At 37.9% G+C, this 15,271-nt stretch overlaps 1 protein-coding gene across 1 annotated transcript; it reads left to right on the plus strand.

The window, feature by feature from the left end:
• Positions 1–4,554: 4,554 nt before the first annotated feature.
• LOC134678678 (probable peptidoglycan muropeptide transporter SLC46) lies at positions 4,555–15,251 on the plus strand. Its single transcript, XM_063537328.1, has 9 exons — positions 4,555–4,702; positions 7,373–7,564; positions 8,134–8,308; positions 9,107–9,292; positions 9,834–10,124; positions 10,682–10,836; positions 11,542–11,710; positions 12,197–12,356; positions 13,134–15,251. The coding sequence occupies exons 1-9, from the start codon at positions 4,661–4,663 to the stop codon at positions 13,231–13,233; spliced, it is 1,470 nt and encodes a 489-aa protein (XP_063393398.1). The 5' UTR covers positions 4,555–4,660; the 3' UTR covers positions 13,234–15,251.
• The last annotated feature ends 20 nt before the right edge of the window (positions 15,252–15,271 follow it).

Genomic DNA, 15,271 nt, shown 5'->3' on the forward strand with positions numbered 1-15,271 from the left:
GCACAAGTGCGGGAAACAGCACTTTCTGTGCGTATCTCAAAAGATTAAAGGGTCGTAATTTGTAAAACGTTGTACGATACACGTGCGAATAGGTAATTCGCAACTCGTATCGATTTAAAACACTCGAATCCCTTCGGTCGTGTTTTAATTTATCGCCACTCGTTTCGAATTTCCTCTTTTCCGTACTTGTATCTATAGTCGGTACCTACCTATGGTTTTATTATTACTTATTTCAGTCACTTTAGCTTCCCCGCGTATGTTTGTACCTAAATAAGTATATGTGCTTCAAATCTTGAGACTTAAGCGTGAACCACTTCCTGTGGCTTATTTTATAAAGCTACAAGTTACAATTTACAAGCGGAAGTCTCTTTCTAACCCTATGTGTTAGAACGAGACTTCCGCTTGTAAATTGTAATTTGTAGCTTTATAAAATAGGCCACTGGTATCAGATTTGGTGTAGGTACTAAGTAGGTATCTTAATTCTGAAGACAATGCAATAATATGCTACCATGGAGTTGATCTGATGATGCAGTCGGAATGTAGTTCCTACTTGATAGACATGCAAATGAGAAGAAGTAGGTACAGTCAGCAAGAAAAGTGAATCAAAAATATTTTGACAGTACCTACCTAACTAGTTTTAATTATCAGTATCACAATAGTAGGTAAGTACAAGATTGGTATTGTAGCTCTGAAATTGCAAATGGATTTACGGTATTAAGTATCCACATAGGTACTCGCTGTCTAAGTGCCTGCCTAGACACACTGAGTACAACTTTTTCGGATTAGTAAAAAAAACATATGTACAGGCCCTGCGAGCCTACCGCGAACCACGTTCGACGTGTTGCCTCCCTGTCACACATGCGTACGAGTTTACAAGTGCGACACAGAGACAATACGTCGAACGTGGTTCGCGGTAGGCCCTCTGGCCACTCGCTACGATCGATCACGTAACGTGTTGACTGAGCAGATGGATAAACCGGGTCGATAAATACTTAATATAAAAATCTAAAATAAACCATAACATTTTTATTGCACTAAACATTTTCACGTGTATTTAAATTATCGTCTTTGTCACCAACAAACTTATTTTTTAAACAGTTTCGTCTGTAACCATTTACAACTGGTAAAACAATTAGACCCACAATGACCCAAGTAATAATTTCGTAAACACCAAGCGTCAACGCGAAAAAAAGATAACCTTTTTGCATAGCTAACAGGCCTATTATACATATGAGAACAACATCGAAAAATAAATATGTTATTATAAACCATTGATACATCAAAACGAGTATTTCAAAAGGAAAGATAAAAGAAGCAAATAGCAATACATGCATGAGTAGACATACAATTCCTAGAGCTTTAAAAATATAAACAATTACCATAGCTGTAAGCTCAGGCACGCCGTACATTGCCAAGTAGTCTGATCCATCCGAGCAATATAGTGTATAGCATACACAGGGTATAACCCCCAAAATGGAAATTATGAACGCGCCGATCCGAGGACTCAAGCAGAAACAGAAGGTCTTGGCGGTAAGGCATCTGTCCAATATACTCTCCATTATGTCGGCGAAAATATCCTGAAAATAAACTGCTTGTATAGTTCGTAGTTTTGTAACAGAGCCCGGCGGCTAATCCTATTGTCTATTGTTATAGTTCGTTTTTTTTAGCATTAGAAAGAACTCCGCAGAAGTAAGCGTACAGTTTTTATCAGGCTCTTTAATTGTTAATAATTATTGAATTATCTAATGTAGCATGGTAAATACATATAATTTACTTCAAATTATTAGCGCTAAAAGTGCCGAATTTGGAACCACAAGCTTACTTCTGCGAAGTTCTTTCTAATGCTAAAAAAACGAACTATAAGTAAAACCGCACGTGCTACTTACCTGCAAAAAAGGGTCATACTCATTCTATTTGGCACCTGAGCGCGGGCTAGTCCAACGCTCAAAAAACCAGTGTAGGTGCGCTCTCCGATAACGCGCCTTTGTTACGCATCGCGATGACACATTTTAGATTGGTTCTGTAGTGTTCGTTGTGGCACGTGGCACGAGCGGTTTTACTTAACAATAGACAATAGGATTAGTTCGGGCTCAGTTACAAAACTACGAACTATAACATAGTGCAACGCTGCTGGTTATACGCATTAGGCACCTACGAATAGTCTTAAATTCTTCTCGTCGATAAAGTATTCTGGGCGACACTAGGATTTTGCCTGAGAATAGAGTCTCCTTACATCGGTATTAGATATTCTAGTGATATAACATTACTTGAATTTAACATATGGTGTAATTACTAAAACACGTTATTTATTATGATGAGTGAGTGAGATACTTCCAATTTTGGGAGAATTTTTATTTAGGTACTTATATTAATTTTGAAAATTTAGCGTCAACTGGCGTCAACAAGAAGGACTGCCATATCATAGGGTTACCACAGTGGGTTACCACCAGTCCCTGTCAAATGCGCACTGCGTCTCACTCTCTCATTAAGCAGAATGTGATATGCAAGTACACGTTGGACCAATATACAGGGTGATTCATGAGACGTGAGCAGGACTAATCCTGCACACTCAGTTACTGATAATTGATCTATCACCGTCGTATTTAGGTGAAACAACCACACTTTTTCCTATTTTTTTACTTTTTGGTGAGGGAAAATTTAAATCTCTACAAATATAGTCACCCTACAAGACTTAATTAATAAACATAAAACCTCTTTAAACGTAATGACAGCATTTTGATTACGAAGAAAATAAACTGTCAAATTTGAGTGAGATACGACTATTACGACTTTTCAAAAGTAACCAGACCGTTATGACATTTAATTTGACACAGAATATCGGTAGTTTAGTATTATAATTTTAGGGTGACCATGCATGTCGTAAATAAATTAATAACTTTTTTTTGTCAACGCGACTAGATAATTCACGTTAACCTCACTATTACTGATACGAAGCAGTTGCTTATAATTTACGAAATGCGCAGTGTTAATCCTGCTCATGTCTCCTGAATCACCCTGTATTGGACACGTTGGACCAATACCACATGAATACCACCCATAGATAAACAACTGGATTGCGTTGTAAGCAAGATAGATACAATATGTGGTTTGGAATTGGAACGTGTAGCAGGAAATATATAGGTAATGTAGCAACACTGCCTGTTCCGTCAATGTCACAGTGACACTTCTCATTGTTTACCAATTCGTCGGTTTCCACTTCCACTCAGTGTTGCCAGATGGTCACAAAAGTCACATTTTTCGTGAATTTTGGCCTTCTCGTGTGACATGTGCGTGACTTTCGATCATGAGGCAATTTTTGTGACTTTTAAGCTAGTCGAATTTTGGACAAGTTTAATTCTGCAATTCGTATTATTTAGGAACGCAGTGAACGCACCCAAGTTGACACTTGCACTGGCACTTTGACGTTAAGCCCCCTCCACACTCGTGCGCGAATCGCGGCGCGAACGAGTGTGGAGTCGATTTCGCTGTCTGCGAACATCGACGCCACACTTGCGTTCGCGGCTTCTCCCGCGATTCACGCGCATAGTCTGGAGCGGGCTTTTCATCCACCATCACGTTTATTATAATAGTCGTGGCAAAATGAGACTTGTTACCTCGACATGACGGTGTTATTTAGTTTGATAGTATACCTAGTAGTTATCTATACGCCTCTGGCGGCCTCTGATTCGATCGGGCAGAATAATCAGATTGGCGAAAATTTGACTAATCTGAATACGCCTTAAATCGGAGATTGACGCCAATTTTATTTCTGATCAAATCAGTTGATTTGTTCATCCCGTCTGGATATCGCTTAAAGGCTCTCGTGATTGTTCAAAAACTGATAAGAAAGTTGCATTTTATCCACATGTGAGGCAAAGTAATCAAGTGCAAATTTTGCTGGTAGAATTGATTATTTTCAGGAACAAAAATATCAATAGATTTATGGTGATATTAGATATGAGTACACCTAAATTGAAAAAATACTGGCGTCACAAATTGGTATTCTTGCGCCCGTACTCCGTTTTGTCGGTAAAATCGGTCATAATCGGCAATTTAATTCGGCGAGCCAAATTGGCGTTTACGTCCGCACGTCCTGATTCGATCGGGCAATTTAATCAGATTGGCGAAAAATTGACTAGTCTGGATACGCCTTAAAATTCATGAAATCGATCACAAATAGCATTAAGTATGAAAATGTGTGTTTCAAAAAGAAAAATCATATAAAGTTAGCAGATTTTTTGTGAAATATATTATTTTCTGAATCTGAAAATCGAACTAAAGTTGGTCAAGCAGATCTTGTCAGTAGAAAAAGGCGTCAAATATGAAAAATGTAGGCGCAAAGGGATATCGTCTCATAGAAAATTTGAATTTCGCGGCTTTTTGTACTGACAAGATTTGCTTGACCAGCTATACCTACCCATACAATACAATAATATAAAAATGTGACTTAAGCAGCAAAAACGTGACTTTTAGGGAAACGAAACGTAACTTAGGACTCCAGAGCCCTGGCAACACTGCTTCCACTGCCACTCTGCTCTACTGGCGGCAACGGCAACGGCAAGGCAGGGGAGATAATAACATTAAAATAATCTGTGATTATTATGTAAATGAATATAACTATATTCGTCTTTATATATAATACTCGGTGTTGTATGTGATAATGGATCAAAAACAGGATGAAAACGTTAGTGAAATCGAAATGGTAAGAGTTAACATTTACTTATTTTTTTATTTTATTTTGTTGTAGTGGTATCTTAACAAGTTTAAAGTGTTTATGTAAGTGTGCTAAGTTGTACTAAGTCTTTTCTTTGTTAATATTAGTATTTTTTTTGTGAAAGTTTTTTGTGAGAGTGATTACTGATTAGGTTAGTTATTCGACCAAGGCAATCCCTGTGGCTTACAAAGTTTCTTAGTTGTACACCTCAGACAGAAAAAAAAACCTAATAATACATAGAAAAGTTTATAAGTACAAATAACAACACCATTAACCGTCCATTAAACTAGTTATTAATTTATTTTAGTAATACCACTGTATATATCTTGTAGGTAAAAATAAAGTCTCATCGATAAAATAAATAACTGTCCATTGGTGGACCATATTACAAAAGGCATAAGGTCCACCGATGGACATTTCACAAAAATTATATTGTTGGCTTTTTGCTTCCACTCATGTGAGCCAGAAGCCCAGGGATTGGCATAGGCTCTAGTTTTTATGGAAGCGACTGTCATCTAACCTTCTGACCCAGATGGGTAATCAAATCAGCCCTTATTAGACCAGTTTCTTAACAATGACAAAAAAGTGATTGGTAAATATGAAATAGGGTAAGGTAGTGTGTTAACGGCCTCCTAGCCTAGTCGGTAGTGACCCTGCCTACGAAGCAGGAGGTCCCGGGTTCGAATCCTGGTAAGGGCATTTATTTGTGTGTTTATCACGAATATTTGTTCCTGAGTTATGGATGTTTTCTATGCATTTAAGTATTTATATATATGTGTATATTATATATATCGTCGTCTAGTACCCACAACACAAGCCTTATTGAGCTTACTGTGGGACTAGGTTGATCTGTGTAAAATTGTCCTATAATATTTATTTATTTATTTATTTATTTATTTATTTATTGAATTTTTATACTTGCTTCATGTTCATTTCTCTGTGAATTCTGTAAATTTTCTTCAGAGCAGGTTTAATGTTTTCTTCAGTGATGGGCACCAACATAGGATTCATTAAATCAAACACCAGTCCATTGAAATACACGTTGGCAATACCTATGTATATACCTACCTACCATGAAAATAATAATGTGTGTAGTGTGTACTTGTGGAAACCTGAGCGCTATTTTACCATTTTGGTATTCAAAAGTTTCAACTACTTACTCACCCCACGTATGTTCCCCCGGCTTAAATAATTTTGGCGAATCTATGTATTTATTAAATGATTAATGTAGCTATTCTTTAAATAAAAATATTCAGCCTACTGAGCTATTCCAAGTAGTAAATGACCCAATAAATTGATCCACACTGTATACATTGTAAGTACTTTAAATGTGATGTTTTTAACTAAAAGGTACCACATTGTCGGGTGTCGATAAGGTTCATTTAAAATAGAAGCTTTATGGAAATAGCACCTTATTGACAATCAACAAAGTACCCTTTTATTTGAAAATTGCACAAATAATTTCAAATAACATAACCTATTGATAGAGAAGTCCCGGGCCTACATCTCTAGTTAAATTTTGTTCAAAAGTTCTATGCCTAATTCACAACCATTTCATAATATCCAGCATCATTCTAATAAGTATGTCATATCTTTGTATCTTAAACTGATAAGAGTTGTAATTTCTTATCATATGTATAGCTGTCAATAACACTTGTGTTTATTACTGTTATTAGTTACAACATTATCTCAATTTCGTTTAAAATAACTTGTTAATAATGTTTATATTTTCCTTGTGTCCTTGTACCCAACGCATGATTTGTTCTGTTAGAGACTTTTAACGTTAAATAGAAATGGATTCGATTGGCATCAAAAAAGTCCGAAGTACTTAACGATTTCATCACTGACTTTATATTTTTTCGAAATTATTGCCCATTTTCATGTATTAGCGGCACGGGGTCCATAAATAAATCCACCTCGTGTATTGCACGAAGTGAAATTTAACAAACGACGAGCCCAGTCAAGGCCTCCCAGCATCCTCACATAGCTCACCAAAGATTATGTAATCATGTGATATGAGATATTTATCTTTTTACACGTCACGTCATGATGATGATGGTTGATGCCTATAGGTAAATTTGTAGATCGATATCGAATTTGATCTACTACAGTGATATCCAAAATTAAAAAAGTAAAAAATTAGAAAAGTAAATTAGGAGCAAAATAATTGTAAAACCGACATTACTCCTCGTAAAATAAATAAATGAGATAGAGTATCAAAACAAAATTAAGAACAGTAAACTAACAGCAGTTATAAATATTGTTTTTGAATGTAGTCACCCTTCGAACAACACCGGCTTCCGGCACATTGCTCGAAGTAGTTACCACACGGGATTGTTATGTCATGATTTTTGCTAAATTGGAAATTCTATAGCGTAAATATTGAACAACCAATTTAGCTAGGACCCTAAATGGCGCAACAATCGCGGAGAGTGATGGTACAACCCAAGCTCTTCTAACCTCTAGCCGCCCACGTCAAACCTTGCCAAGCAAAATGAAATTTTATTTTGTCAACACAAAGTTCAAATTAGAATGGAACAGGACAGGAGACCTTTTTATAGGTCTCTGGGCGGCTAGAGGCTAAAGAAAACCCCACTTGACCTAGCTTAGTAACTAGACTATATAAATTTGCAAGATGATTCGTAATTTTTCCCACAGCCCATAAGGAGACCATGGTACAAATACGTGACAGTGGAACCGACCATGTTCTTATACATGATGGCCTACATGATCACCAACGTCGTCGAACAAACATTCTACGTGTTCCGCGCGTGCAACGTCGATCATGGATACAGCGAAGAGATCTGCTACAACATAACAAGTTACAAACAAATTAATGAACAAGTACAGGTAATAGAAATTAAAAGTGGAAAATTTCACTGTCTCAGGTGGGGCTCGAACGCTCAACTAGGGATCACTAGTTCGTGCTCTACCAATTGAGTTACTGATGAGACCTTACCCGAGGACAACAAATATTTCCACTATATGATCCTTAGGGGGTCTCCAATATTTTCACTTGTAATTTACTCGTATTTCTAAGATTAATAGCTTCGTTTGCAGATGTTTCTGTTTCTGTCATGTCTGTTTATTTGCCCATCTTAAACCGTTTTAACCAACTTCTATAGTTTAAGAATAATTCAATATTTATTAATACCTGCTTATTTATTTATTTACGGAGACATTTTTAAAATACATCCCTTCACGGATTTATCGAAGATGGGATGAGAACCCGGAGAAATCGAGAGAAGTGCTCAAACATCACAGGCACACCCATGGCACACCTACGAGTATACCAATTTGGGTATTTTGAAAAGCGTCAATTGGTTAAGTGGCACTGCTAATCAAAACCGTAAATTGATGAAGGCAGTTTTTTATCCATGGTTAATGTTAATATGCTACGAATAATGATTTAATTACAGGTAACAGTGTCCACGTTCCACCAATGGAACGGCGTGGCCTGGCACATAGTGCCGTTTGTCCTCGCGTTTTTCCTAGGCTCCTATAGCGACAAAAGAGGGAGAAAGTGCATCCTGCTGGCAGGGCTGCTCGGGAAACTCTATTTTTCCATAATGGCTACAGTTAATACTATGAATGGCAAGTATAATTCGTAATTTATTAGAAAAATGAATACCATGGCCTCTCATCATAAGTTTTTTATCCGAATCCAGAAGATTGTAGAAGGCTAGTCCTCTTTGAAGTCTAGAAACAACGAGTAGAGTGACTTTATGGTGTATGTATATTTAAGTAGTCAACCAGATATCAACCTGCCCGCGACGATATTTGTTGCTTATCTTACAAATCCTGAAGCTGTGTCTCAGTTATGCCTACATGTATGTACCTACCAACACGATTATTATTGTGATGTTACTGATAATTATTATTGAGTTATTTTAAGATGCAGGTGTAAGACACTGCGAGTATTGAACATCTCAAACTAATGATGATAATAAAACAGCCATTGAATAACCTGTTTGAATTTGGAAATTCTTACGCGATAATACGGTAAACCGGCTTTATCCAAACTATGGGTTGCGACCCATTGGTGGATCGCAAGCGAAATTTGAGTGGGCCCTGGTACATAATTTGACATGTCGACCCATCGGGTTACTTAATAAGATTACATGCTCCCTGTTTAAGATGGCCAAGAAGAGGTGGGTCCCGAATTTGGCACTTTTTGTTAGGTGGGTCGGAGCCCAGACACTTTGGGAACCACTGCGGTAATCAATTGAATAAGTTTATTCCAATAACTGTTATTATCTACTGCTGGTATTCGTGTTGTGGTAGAGGTGAACCTATTTATATGCAGTTTTAGCGTACATCCAGATAAAGATGTCCAGCCAAGTTTACATATTAGGATGTAATCGATGCTAATTGTGTTAATTTCATTTTCAGCATGGCCGTTAAATTATGTGATATATACTGCCACTTTTCCTAGTGCCTTAACCGGTTCGGATTTAGCAATATTCGCGGGCGTGTTCGCGTATATAGCTGACGTCACTTCCCCCGAAAGTAGAACCCTAAGAGTTGGGATTTTAGATGCTGTTTACTTAAGCACTATGCCTTTGGGAGTTTTTATTGGTAAGTAAGTAATATATTTGAATATGAATTCTATAAATTTGAGAAGAAAGGTGATCTGGCCTGAAGCCGAATTTTGTCAGCGCATTTTCACCTATTGTAAAAAATATATATTTGCGTAATCGTCTCTTGGGTCTATGTTTAATTGACATTTTCTTCTCAATTTATTAATAAATATAACCTACTTTATTAATAGTTGAAGTAGGTATTTGCTATATCAACAGTTTACATTATCAGATTTGTACGCTTTGTTGAATCTTGCGTCAGTCATATTATGAAACAATCGTCGTTGTAATGCAAATCTTGCTTATAGTTAATGATGCAAAGTGTCTTAACTTTTTAAATTAACAAGTATAAAGTCTCTGTAGACTTATTTAGGTCTTTTGGTCCGACCAAAAGGCAGTAAAAGTTTCGTCATTTTGTAATCATAGAGAAATTATTACAACTCTATTGTGTTCCGAAGGTGATTCTGAACTAGACGGACTAGCATGGTTAATATTTTACGTCCCTAAAGTTTGTAACACAATCAATTGTTTTATTACAGGTAACATTTTATACGTGCACGTTGTGAACAGGTCATTCACAATAATGTTCCTAATCAACAGTATTCTCATGTTGCTGGCGACCCTACACTGTCTCTGGTTCCTCGAATGGCAGACGAGACCCGAGCAGTGCTCCCTGCGCGACGCCGGCGTCACCAATCCGGTGGTGGACTTCTTTGACCTCAAAAATGTGAAGCAAACGATGCTCACCCTGTTTAAAAGGAGGAGTAACCACCGCACGGTATTTTTGTGGTTCTTACTTATATCGATGGCGCTCTATACGTTCCAGAGAGGTAATTATAGAACGACTTATATTTTATAACATAAATAAACTTCATGTTATCGCTTAAATCGTATAAATATAAATATAGTTTATTACATTGTTACGTAATTGATAGGTATACTATCATGGAAGAAATAAATGATGGACTAAGTAGGTTTCCCTTTATGTTATTCCCTCTCTGCCCTCAGTGAGTTAGATTAAAAATAATGTGAGCATATGTCCATGGTTTCGTAGTTTAACTGTAAAAAGGCAACAAACATTTTTACTGACTTTTTCATTTACAGTAGAGAATTGTAGTTTAATTCTAGTTACGTTTTGACGACCGGTCTGGCCTAGTTGGTAGTTACCCTACGAAGCCGATGGTCCCGGGTTCGACTCGCGGTAAGGGCATTTATTTGTGTGATGACACAGATATTTGTTCCTGAGTCATGGTTGTTTTCTATGTATATATTCCGCCTACAGTATTTATACATATCATATCGCTGTCTAAGTACCCACAAGACAAGCCTTCATGGGCTTACAAAATGTCCTATAACATTTATTTATTAATTTACGTATACGTTACAGACGAGAGGCCGTTCATGTACCTGTATGTCCAAAACGTGTTCAAATGGGACACGACCGCCTACAGCAACTTCAGGACGTACAGCAGCACAGCGTACGTGCTGCTCATGTTCATAGGCATCCCCCTGATGACTAAAGTATTCCGCTGGAGAGATACGGTTAGTACCATCGCCCACACTGTACATCGGTGGACCTTATGCCTATTGTAATAAGGTCCACCGATGGACGGATGGCATTTTGTGGCACGCTGCCCTCCTAAGCTAAAAGGGCGTATTTTCAATGAAAATTTAATGCAAATACCGCTTTTAAGCTAGGAAGGCAGCACAGTATCGAGGCACAAAGGTATAGAAATATAGGTTTCAATTCAAATACTCAATAAGTTCAACATAAATGACTAAGCGCCTTACTCCAAAGTTTATATATGAATGGAAAAATTAAGAAAAGGAACATCGTTTGTGATTAACTAGCTACTTTCTTGATTACTTATCCACTGAGCTCTCGAAGCTTACTTTGTTAACGTTAATTCTCAATATGATTTGGGAGGATGGTATCGCATAATTAGAGGCAGTAGGAGAAGTATTAAGTAAGCAAGCGTGGTAGTAAAAGTAATCCTTCTTACGATACATGACGCACCGCGCCTCCCTAAATTGTGTATAATAAAAAGTAAGTTAAAGACAAAATCACTTAGTTTCGTGCACGCTTCGGTCCTGTGACCAACCTAAGAGCAACTCGATCTGTGTTCTGGAAATAAGCATTAAGCAGTTGATATAAATTGAATAATTTGAATTTTTGCTAGGCTATTAAAACCACGCGGAAGAGTAGGTAGATATCATAAAGAGTAGTAACTCATCGTTTGTACACAGGTAATAGTGATGCTAGGAGCCACTTCCCATATGGCGGGGCACTTCTTGTACGCGCAAGCGACCGCCGCCAAGACCCTATACATCGGTGGCGCAGTGGCCGCACTAGGGCCCTGTGTCGCGCCGCTCGTCCGCTCTATGACATCCAAGGTTCTTCCGTCTGCGGAACGAGGTACTGATAACTATACTTACAGTTGATATAGATGTAGTGCATAAACCTATTCCATCGTATTTTCACGGAAACGCACGAACGTGTTATGCTATTTCAGTCAGTCTCAGTACAAAAAAGTACTGAGGTTGATTGAAGTGACATGACAAATACGAACGTTTCCGAGAAAACGCGATGGACAAGGATACTCAATTTTAGATACACAATAGGCATGTGGATGATTTTGGGACAGAGATCCTAAATTTCAAAAATGTATTAAGAATAATAAAAATAATATGCAAATCCTGAAAAAAGAAATACTCTGGGGACGTTTCGTTTCTTCTCGGGATCGTTCGTATTTGTCATGCTACTTCAATCAACCTTAGTACTTTTTGTACTGATTGTGAGACTGACTGAAATAGCATAAGTAGCATAACACGTTCGTGCGTTTCCGTGAAAATACGTCGGTAAAGGATAATTCACTACATCTGCACGGTGCTTTATTTTCAGGTGTGGCATATACATTTCTGTCGGTTATGGAGAACGCCGTGGCGATGTTTGCCTCCATTATATACTCGCAAGTGTATAATGCCACACTCGGCACCAATTTCCTGAATGCCATCTTTTACCTTACAATCGGGACGCAAGCTGTTGTGTTTTTATTTTCACTGTGAGTATCTACCTATTTTTTATGAAAATATGTTATGTATACCGTAAAAAAAAATGTAACTGTACCTATCAGTGTTGGCCGAAACGTTAATGCAATTGAAAATGTTGGCCATTAACCATTATAAATTGGATCGTAAACTGTAATCGTCCGTTACCGTTTAAGGTTCAATTTATAATGGTTAATGGCCAATATTTTCAATTGCATTAACGTTTCGGCCAACACTGGTACCTATAGATATTTAGCGGTAACTTTAAATTGTCGAGTATTATATAACTTCTGACAATCCAATCCATAAAATGTTTGACTCCATGTAGCGCCATCTAGTTAACTTGTCAAAACCTTACTTCATTTGTTTTCGGTTCTAACAAAATTGAGAAATTTTCATTCTGACTGTTAAAGACTGTAACAGGGCAGGGCAGCCCTGACGGATATGAGAAGCATTACTTATCTGACAGTTTGCAGCTATCAAATAGTATGAACATGTCATCATTTAGTTTAAATTTGGTATAGAGATAGTTTGAGTCCCGGGAAAGGACATTGGACAGTTTTTATGTCGGAAATCATCCCTGAAGAGAGTGCAAAGAGGGGGTGGAATTGAAAGAGTTAATGAATTGCCTAATAATTGAAATAAGCAATGCGCGAATTGAATGATCGCTATTGGCATTATCCAGGCGCTATACCTACTATAGCTGCTGTCACTAATTCCACGCAGATGAAGTCGCGGGTAAAAGCTAGTAGCCAATATCCAGCAAATATAAACCTAAATGTTATTTTCAGCTGTATGGAGCTAACTTTAAGGGGCCGGCGGCTCGAATCACTGTTACCTGAGGACGAAAAAGAGATATCGGCGCGGACTCTTCAGGCCGCTACCAACTGACCTATTAGAGGTGCGGAATTTAATAAGCATTTGTGACCTTCATTTACTCTGCTACCATAATATACGAAACTTGTTTCAAAGTCTGGGGGCCGATTTTTGAATTTCGATCGCTCGATTTCATCACTCGAAAATCGGTGGAAAACGGTGAAATGCTAATTTTTGAAATACGAGCGATCGGAATTTGGATTCTATTGGTATAGACCAGCGATCGGCAACCTGCGGCCCGCGGGTCGCATGCGGCTGTCACTTGCGGCCCGAGAGCCGCCTTAGCTATTTTGTATGTAATAGTGTCGACAAACGACAATGTCTCATAAAATCATAAATATTAACAAAGTACGGCCCGCGTCACCTCCGTTAACTACTATGTGGCCCTTGGCTGCTAAAAGGTTGCCGACCGCTGGTATAGACGACTCGATTTCAATTCTATTATTAGAATTTAAATGCCTAGTAGTGGATATTATTTAAAGAAATACACGAAATCGAGTGGTCGAATTTCAAAAATCGGCCCCCTGGTCTGTAACACTAGATGGCGCTGACTCAGCGCCTAATATTTTCTGGTACTACAATAGTAGGTACCTGAAAATATTTGGTACTACATTAGTACCAGAAAATATTTGGCCCTCAGTCAGCGCCACCTAGTAAAAGTATGATAAGGACGCCACACACGAATCCTTGTTGGATCCTCGCGTCCAGATTGTTCGGTCAGTGTTCGAATAGTACCGATTTTGGTACCTAGGCATTTATTTAGGCATATTTTAGGTTGCTTTCACACTAGTGTTAGCTATCTTTATGTATTAAGCTCGAAGTATAAATCAAATAAAAATAAATATTATAGACCAATTTTACAAATATCGCTGGCTGGTTCCACAGTAAGCTCAATATGACTTGTGTTGTGTGTGTGTGTGCATGCATAGAAATTGGAAACATCCATCTCGGAAAAAATAATTGGGACCTATCGCGTTGCAGGCAGGGTCACTAAGTACCGGCTAGGCTGAGTCCTGGTAATGGTATTCGAATTATTCGTTTTATCCGGATATCAACCTCATAAATCCGGATAGTAAATTGCACGGATATGCGGATAAAACGGATATCCGGATTGCAAGCCCCAGTCCGGCATTTTTAGTAAGGAATTGGATTGGATTTAATGACAATCTACGCAGCGTATAGCTGCAGTGAATGTTGAATGGTGGTGGCCCTGCCTACAAAGCAGGAGGTTCCAGGTTGAAATCCTGATTAGAGCATTTGTTTTTGCGTTTATCATGAATATTTGTTCCTGACTTATGGATGTATTACCTTCCGTTTTCATTTTGAGATTGAGCAGGCTTTCCCTGTAGCAATGAATTATCATTAAGTTTTTATAGGACGATTGTCAAATATGATTATTTTAGCGTATTTAGATAAGTTATGCGCTCCGATGTTTGAACGAGACAACGCTATGCAGGTATTATAGCGACATACCGCTCGCACACCGGAGAGAAGTGTGTGAATCGTATCCAGTGCGCTAAGTACCTTAAACTTAGCCTGCGTTAAGTAAAAGCGAATGTTATTCCAAGGGCACATGCAATAAAATACTGAACGTTGTATTTAATAATCAATTGTTCCACACATTGCTCAAGCGAATTATCATAATTTATTATAATGAATTTTAAGGATACATACTATGTTTTTTAAAATGAATTTAATGATCGTGTCTATGTCGGCGGCCGATCGTAAGATCAGGCAGATCGTGAAATTCCTAGGCATATCGTGAAACGTGAAAATCTTTGACTCGTTATGACTCGACGAGCCCCGCTGTTTCTGGATCTTCGGGGATCTGAAGCAACCTAACGAACCTATCTTACCTACATATTGGTTTAATGTGACTATAATACATAGGAACATTACGATCTGCCTGATCTTACGATATTTGAATGTCAAGTTTTGTGAACATTCAGAACAATTCCACGGGTTAGTGTTATACAAGGTGGTATTCCCTCCTATTGTGATTTATGGTATTATTAAACTCCACTGTTACAGTTTTTTGTATTTTTATTTATAA

This window comes from Cydia fagiglandana, chromosome Z (genome assembly GCF_963556715.1).
Source record: "Cydia fagiglandana chromosome Z, ilCydFagi1.1, whole genome shotgun sequence".
Lineage (NCBI taxonomy): Eukaryota > Metazoa > Arthropoda > Insecta > Lepidoptera > Tortricidae > Cydia > Cydia fagiglandana.